The sequence below is a fragment of the Penaeus chinensis genome, chromosome 34 (assembly GCF_019202785.1).
Source record: "Penaeus chinensis breed Huanghai No. 1 chromosome 34, ASM1920278v2, whole genome shotgun sequence".
Lineage (NCBI taxonomy): Eukaryota > Metazoa > Arthropoda > Malacostraca > Decapoda > Penaeidae > Penaeus > Penaeus chinensis.
The window spans coordinates 29,142,109-29,150,145 of NC_061852.1; the positions used below are offsets into that span (position 1 = coordinate 29,142,109).

General features: G+C 39.2%; 1 protein-coding gene across 1 annotated transcript; it reads left to right on the forward strand.

Annotated features, from left to right (window-relative positions):
* Positions 1–347: 347 nt before the first annotated feature.
* LOC125043833 (cold shock protein 2-like) lies at positions 348–7,522 on the forward strand. Its single transcript, XM_047640161.1, has 4 exons — positions 348–401; positions 2,588–2,803; positions 3,427–3,528; positions 6,021–7,522. The coding sequence occupies exons 2-4, from the start codon at positions 2,717–2,719 to the stop codon at positions 6,402–6,404; spliced, it is 573 nt and encodes a 190-aa protein (XP_047496117.1). The 5' UTR covers positions 348–401; positions 2,588–2,716; the 3' UTR covers positions 6,405–7,522.
* The last annotated feature ends 515 nt before the right edge of the window (positions 7,523–8,037 follow it).

Below are 8,037 nucleotides of genomic sequence, written 5' to 3' on the forward strand. Positions count from 1 at the left end.
GGCTTATTTTGTCATTACTAGCGTCTGTTTTCCCGAATTCATGTATGTAATGCATTCTTCTAGTTTCATTATACTTCTTTTACGTCTTTTGGTAATTATTTACGCTGTTCTGAATAATAACCTTGTGCGCATGCGCGTGTTCACCGGGAGATTTGACAGCTCGTCCGGCAGCCATTCAGTGAGGGACGCTGGTGGGAAATGTTTCGTGTTAAGTGCTGCGTCGACTCCGTGTCATTTTTAAAGTCATATTGTGGATATACAGGACAAATGGACATTATTCTCAATCAAAGCCTGATATTTGAGCCCAACAAGTGCCACAAATGCCGAAAAAAGTGATTAGAAAGCAAGCAATTCTGACCATAGACGGAAGGCAGAAAAGTTCGATCTTTCGCTTTATAAAGGTTTGTGGTTTAACTCTGGGGGTCCATTGGGTTTAGCCCCCTGGCTAGGCGTATTTGTTACTAAGGGTGCCCAGGGGGCAAAGCCCCCTGGCTAGGCGCATTTAATACCACGGGGGCCAGGGGGCAGAGCCCCCTGGCTAGGCGTATATACTACCAAGGGGGTCCAGGGTGCGTAGCCCCTTTGCTAGGCGTACATATCACCACGGGGCCCAGGGGGCAAAGCCTCCTGGCTAGGCGCATTTAATACCACGGGGGTCCAGGGGACAGAGCCCCCTGACTAGGGAATATATAGATCGTAGTGTATAAATCCCACAGGGTTAGGTTAGGTTGTTTTATTGGTTAGGACGCATTGTACGATTACCACAGGGGATCTGGATCATGTGAAATCCCGTAGATTGTTGCCGAATGATGGGTTTGGTTCCCGAAGAGTTTTTGTTTCCTCTCTCTCTCTCTCTCTCTCTCTCTCTCTCTCTCTCTCTCTCTCTCTCTCTCTCTCTCTCTCTCTCTCTCTCTCTCTCTCTCTCTCTCTCCTCTCACTTATAAAGTCCGTAGACTTTCAAATGTGGCGGATATGTCCGTAGAGTTTCATTTGCCGATTTTAAGCGTTTTTTGTGCTTGTTTTACACATTTCTGTTCTCTATTTTGCTTATTTATGCCTGTTATCAAATCACATCAATATTATCGGCTGGAGAATCTGATGGAGATTATCATCAGATTCGTTCTCATCACACGAGAACATAGGATCATATCTGATGATATAAATATTATAAGGGAAGACCCGATTGTCATAGTCGGAAAATTAAACATCATTTCTTCCATTACAATATCCTGAACACTGAAAGATGCATATTGGGTTTACGAACTTCGGCAGCAGGCACGCGGGCGTTGTACTTTGCTGAATTTAGTGTTATCCTGGGATCATGAAGAGTCCGTTTTCACTGGAGTGTTAGGAAAGAGCTCGGAAACACAAATAGCATTGTCAACAAACCTCTCTCTCCTGAAACGAGCAAATAGTAATGCGACAACAGAACTGTCAAACTTGCCGGTAGTTGGTTACTTTGCGACGAATGACATATTTAAGGAATGTTCGTTTGATAGATACGCATTTCCGTAAATACGACAGAAATCAAATATGGGAGAAATAGGCCTACATTGAAAGTGCATTTCTAAGAGTAATACGGATGGGTCGTGACGTCACTAGATACAGGCACCACGAGTTTATTTAAGTACATAGCTCGCGTTGTTTCTCTTCTGCAGATTAATTTTGATATGAATGAATGTAGTTAGTTTTTCATTATGTTATTACTCTTAGTTGCCGTGGCCCTATTGTATACTTTATTATTTTTTTTCCTTTATCGTATAATAACACGCAGATGATGAGATACTTTAAGATATGTTTCATGGCATCCAATTCAAAATATCTTTATGGAAGGCTTTTTTGTCTTATATTTTGAGTCGTATAAGGATTTTTCACGGCAGTAGAAACTAATGGTTTTGTCAATGCATTATTTCATTTATTCAAAAAGTGCCTATTGGTTATTGTATATTACTATGTCATATTATATTAGCTATAGCATATCATACTGCATTATATCATACTATATATCATATCACATTGTAATATAGTTTAGTATAGTATAGGTGTATTATATCATATTAGGTATACTGTATATTATTATGTAAATTGTATTGGTTATATTACATTATATTAGTTATATTGTATATCATTATATTATTTATATCATATTATATGAGTTATATTGGATTTGCTTTTATAATTCTAACGGATCTCTATTACATATGGGGACCTGTCATATAAACTGAAAGTCACAAGCTTTTCTGTTGTTTGTGTTTCATTTATATAAAACTGATATTGTTTTATTTATTTGTTATTTCAACTGTAGGGATTGGGGTTTAGAGCCACAAATTGGATGTCAGGAATTTCATTTTATTTATATACGTACATATAGGCCTTTACCTACACATAAACACACACACATACAAACAAACACACCCACAGACACAACAGACAAAAACACACACAATCAAACAACCCCCCCCCCCCCACACACACACACCTACACTCATATTCTTCAGATACCCCCCAAACACATACTCCCTCCCCCCCTTTACACACAAACTCGTCCCCTCTCATTCCCTTTTCCTCCTCCTCTCCTCCCCAACAGGTGAAGAAACTCGTCAACCCTGGCCTGCTCGTGGGGCCTTGCATCGATCCCCTGAAACACGAGCGGTGCCAGTGCCGGACCTTGGCACCCCTAGTTCGCTCCCAGACGCTGCTGTCACGGGCGTCTGTCATGTCAAGGGCGTCGAACCGGGAAATGACGATGAGACGGTCTCCCTCCAGACATCAGGGCATCATCAACTATGACAACGCTGAGCAGGTTAGGTCGTCCTCACGGGCTTCGTCAGGAGGTGTTTTCACTTCGCTGGAGGGTCATGCTTATGGCGGTTTATTTGTCTAATTCACTCTGTGTATGTTTCTCTCTCTCTCTCTCTCTCTCTCTCTCTCTCTCTCTCTCTCTCTCAATATAGCAATTTTGCTTTCTATCTATCTATCAGTACATTTTGCTTTCTGTTTTCGATCTATTAGTCAATCAACCAATGAATCAATCAATCTGTGTCTATCTATGTATCTATCTATATCTATATCAACAGTCTCTCTCTCTCGCTCTCTCTCGATTGTATGATTGTATGTTACGTTAATTTCATTATAACGTGAAGAGACTTGAGTGAAATATTGATAATTGCATGTATGCACAGACGGACAACATACAACTACCCTATTGCTCATTTATTCCTTGGAATACAGAACTCTGTCAATAATTAATGCAATGCAGATGAAGTCAGACTATTTTCCGACCTATTTTACAATACATTGTTTTGCAGTACGTTTCGCCGCATCACTTTTACCATTTCAAATACCCTCACTATCTCTATTAACACTTAAAGATCCAAGACACGTGACCTCTGACCTCTGACCTTCTGTGACCTCTCTGACCTACAGCAAATGACAACAGGCTTCCGGTCATTGCCTAACCCCGCCCTGATGGACCGTGACGTAGAGAAGGACAACAATTTGGATTCCATTACGACTACGCACACACAGGTAGTTGGGTGAAAGAGAGATGATAGCGATACCACAGGTGGTTGGGTGATTAGCGAGACTCCACAGGTAGTTGGGTGAAAGCGAGGTTAACGGTGAAAAAGTGACGTCAAAGGCATCACAGGTAGTTGAATGAAAGACTGGGTAATAATGACATCACAAATAATGACATCACTGAGAGCCACAGGTAGTCGGGGGGAAACATGAATACCGAGGCACCATAGGTTTAGGGAGATAATGTAATAGACACAGCACAGGTAGTTGGGTCAAAGGGAGATTACTTGAGACGACAAAGGGAACTGAGGAAGATAAGGTGAGTCGACTTGAAAGAAAAGCTCATTACGCTGTATAATTATATATGCGAATATGGGAGTATATACATATGTTTGTAAAGATTAATATACAGTATAATTTCTGCTTTTTGAATGGAAAGACACATTGAAGTAGTCTGCACAAATGTAGATGATAATAATGATGAAAGTGTGGTGATAATATTGAGAACTATAATGAAAATAATGATAACAATAGTGAAAACAATAATAATGAGGTGATGATGTTAAACATAACAAAGATAATGACAATAGTAATAGGAATAACACTAGCAATTATGATGATTATAACAATAATAATGATAACAAAATTGATGATAATGATGATAATGATAATAATGACAATAATAAAGAATATTATTATGCTAAAAACAATGTAAATATTGATAATGATATTGATAATTATTGTAACAAAGATGTTAATAATTTTAAAGCAAACGATGATAATAATACAAATAATAATGTTCGCAATGATAACAATATACAGCCATTACTTCAACATTCAACATACTAATGAATAAATAACGTAAAAATGTGCCTCAAAGTCGTACGAAATCGAAAAAAATAAAATAGTACTAACTGAATTATCAAAGATGTACCAAAGTTCATCAAAGATACAGAAAACAAAAGTTTTGTTTTTTCCTCCTCGTTAGGACAACTTTACAACCATCTAATGGAATGATCTCATTTAGGATTCGGAATGTCACGAGGCAGCGATGTGTAATGCTACAAGGTGTACGAAAATACAGGAATAAAAAATACAATTTCTTTCATCTCGTGTCGAGGACTTTTTATGGAGCGAAATGAGGTAGTTGGGGGTCAAATTAGGTTTCACTGAGAGACTTTGATGAGTGGAGTTAAGAAAACAGAGTCGACATTGGGTGTCTGACTTTAACGATGTCGTCAAAATGCAAGTAAAAGAGGTGCTGGTATTCTACTAATCATGGGGTCTCTGCAATAGAAGAGGAAAAGATAGACTGTCACGAGGCAGCGATGTGTAATGCTACAAGGTGTACGAAAATACAGGAATAAAAAATACAATTTCTTTCATCTCGTGTCGAGGACTTTTTATGGAGCGAAATGAGGTAGTTGGGGGTCAAATTAGGTTTCACTGAGAGACTTTGATGAGTGGAGTTAAGAAAACAGAGTCGACATTGGGTGTCTGACTTTAACGATGTCGTCAAAATGCAAGTAAAAGAGGTGCTGGTATTCTACTAATCATGGGGTCTCTGCAATAGAAGAGGAAAAGATAGACTGGGGTGAGAGGGAGAAGAATGGGAAGAGGGAGAGGGAGATGAACTAGAAGAAGAAAGAGAAGGAGAGGGAGAGGAAGAGGGAGGTGAAGGTGAAGAGTGTGTAATATAAAAGGAGAGGAAATGAGATAAGGGAGGAGAAGGGAAAACAAGAAAAAAAGTATCGTAAGAGGAGAAAGAAGAAGGAGAACTAGAGAAGAGTGAGACGAAGATAAGAGAGAGAAATGGAGAGGAAAAGAGAAATAGGGGAAGACAGGACGAGAGGAAGAGAGAGAGAGACTTATTTTTTGTTTAAAAAATCCACATTGGATGTTAGAGACAAATTCTTTTGGTAAAATGGATAAGTAAGAACTTGATATTAAGACATTCATTTTATGTATGTACAGTGCTCTCTCTCTCTCTCTCTCTCTATATATATATATATATATATATATATATATATATCTTACTCTCTCTCTCTCCCTCTCTCTTTTCACACACACATACATGCACGCACGCACGCACACACACACACACACACACACACACACACACACACACGTGTGTGTGTGTGTGTGTGTGTGTGTGTATGCGTGCGTGCGTGCATGTATGTGTGTGTGCGTGTGTGTACGCGTGCGTGCGCATATATGTATATATATATATATATATATATATATATATATATGTGTGTGTGTGTTTGTATATGTATCTATATGTATAATCATATCTAAAGCGTATGTTAATGCATAAAAGTTATGACTGGGTTAGACAGATAAATAATAGAAACAAAAAAGCAGAATAACAAAAAAAATAAACATCATGATAGGGACCAGTGAATGACTTAGAACGGCAATTACGAACAATAGAATGGAGTACCAAAAGTACCAAACGGGATCTAATCTATCTTTTCTCCCCCCCCCCCCCCCGCGACCAGCTGGAAGTTGAGGACACGCCCCCTCCCCTGGCCCCGAAGAGGTCGTCCCTGACAGGCGCCAGCGGAGGGCAAGAAAGCCGATTAGGGGCAGGGGGCAGGGAGAGCAGAGCCGGAGGGAGGGAGAGCAGGGCGGGAGGGAGAGAGAGCAGACTGGGAGCGTACGAGAACAGGATGGACAGCAGCGACAGCAAACTAGGAGGAGGAGGATATGACGGAAGAGATGGTGGTCGAGGAGGAGAAGGAGGATTCGGAGGAGGAGGAGGTTTTGGAGGCCGAGGGGGTCCGTACGGGGGCTCGGGCTACGGTGGGAGGGGGTCGTCAGCCCACAACCCCGACGTGCAGCTGACCACAATCTACCCTCCGCCTCGCCACTTCGAACTCTAGCATCCAGCCAGCTACGCCTAGCCTGAGAAACGCCCTGGAAAAAAGCTAAAAGTCAGAAGATATATTTCGGCTTCGGAATGAACACTCGACCTTAAAAAATGCGTTAGTGTCCCCCTCCCCTTTTTATGAAGAATCCGAAACCAGAAGCTTAAAGGAATTTTACTTATTTGACTTCAAAAAGGAGCCGATGAATGAAAGACTCCTCCCAGACAAACAATTAAACAAGTAAACAAAAGAATAAGCCAATTAATCAACCAGTAAATAACTTAAGACACTAAATTTGCATCGACTCCCCTCTCAGGCTGGAAGCGTAGCAGCAGGTGCAGTGGTAAACGAAGGCAAATCCACATAAGGTGAATGCATTTCGTTCCATGTAGCGTTGACCCTCGTCCTTTCCGTGGTCGGATGAAGACGAACTGAACCTCCAATGAGAGGCGATAGCTCGTCCTAAGTTATGCATATACACGAGCTGGGATAATATTAAGGCATTATATACATAAGATTTCGTTGCTGTAATGTTCTTTTTGTGCTTCGAAAGATAAATAAGATAATAAAGTCGGGGTATTTATGTACATTATATACATACACACATATAAAGGCATTTGCATATTGCATGCATTTCCCATTATTTATTTAAGTATATGCTTTATCTGTTATCACTTACGATTGGGAAATAAAAATGGAGTAAAGAACATTGATGATCCAGACTTTATAAAAGGTTTGAGACCAAATAGCATTTGTGTTATTGTCTCAAACATGAGTTGCATTATCTGTTATGACATATACACCATGATTTATAATTTAAAAATACATTTCATACGTTATTGTAACCTTTGATATAAATGTGTTGCATAAAATAGAAAACTCTAAAAAAAAAATGTTTGAAAAAATGGTGCAGGTCTCAGACACTGTGTGAATAATGAGGGCATTAATACCTGTAGGTAATTAAACTACACTCCGATAAACTTTATGAAAAAGTTGATTCGAAATAATGTTTGTGACTCTACAAACAATTTGAAATGTATTTGGTCATTTGATAGCAACCTGACCTTGCATGTAAGGTCGTATAAACTAGAATAATATTATCAATATGTAAATTAGCTTACTGTAGTTCTGTAGTCACCAATAAAAGGAATTAAAAGAATCTTTTTACTGTCCTTTCACATGGGAAAGACAAAAAAAAAAAAAAAAAAAAAAAAAAAAAAAAAAACTTTCCTTCTATCTATTAGAAATAAAATAGATGATATGATAATGGCAGAAATATGGTAATGGTCCTTTTATAGTGAATGACGGATATATGTGTGATAAACCGTAATAACAGAAAGTATGAGTAGAAAAGGGAGAACAAAGATAAAATAGAAGAGAATGAGAGGTCAGGAAAGGTCAAATAGGATCTGTTATCTGACGTGGTGTATTTCATCCATCTCTCTTATTATTAACGCTATAAATTGGACCTAGGATAATCGTGTTTAGTTGCAACATGAAAGTGCTTTATAGTACTTGAAATTTCTTGGCAAAATGGAATGATAATGATTGGACGTTTTTAACCTCTATTTTCCCGACCTACAACTACCCCCCCCCCCCCTCTCTCTCTCTGTCTGCGTGTCTGTATATCTGCCTCTGTTTGTCTGTC

What these genes read in the sequence shown, in the direction of transcription:
- LOC125043833 (XM_047640161.1), top strand. Translation starts at nt 2,717, where the DNA reads ATGTCAAGGGCGTCGAACCGGGAAATGACGATGAGACGGTCTCCCTCC. An exon ending in ACTATGACAACGCTGAGCAG is followed by an intron (nt 2,804 to 3,426) that starts GTTAGGTCGTCC and finishes TCTGACCTACAG; the next exon opens with CAAATGACAACAGGCTTCCG. An exon ending in TTACGACTACGCACACACAG is followed by an intron (nt 3,529 to 6,020) that starts GTAGTTGGGTGA and finishes CCCCGCGACCAG; the next exon opens with CTGGAAGTTGAGGACACGCC.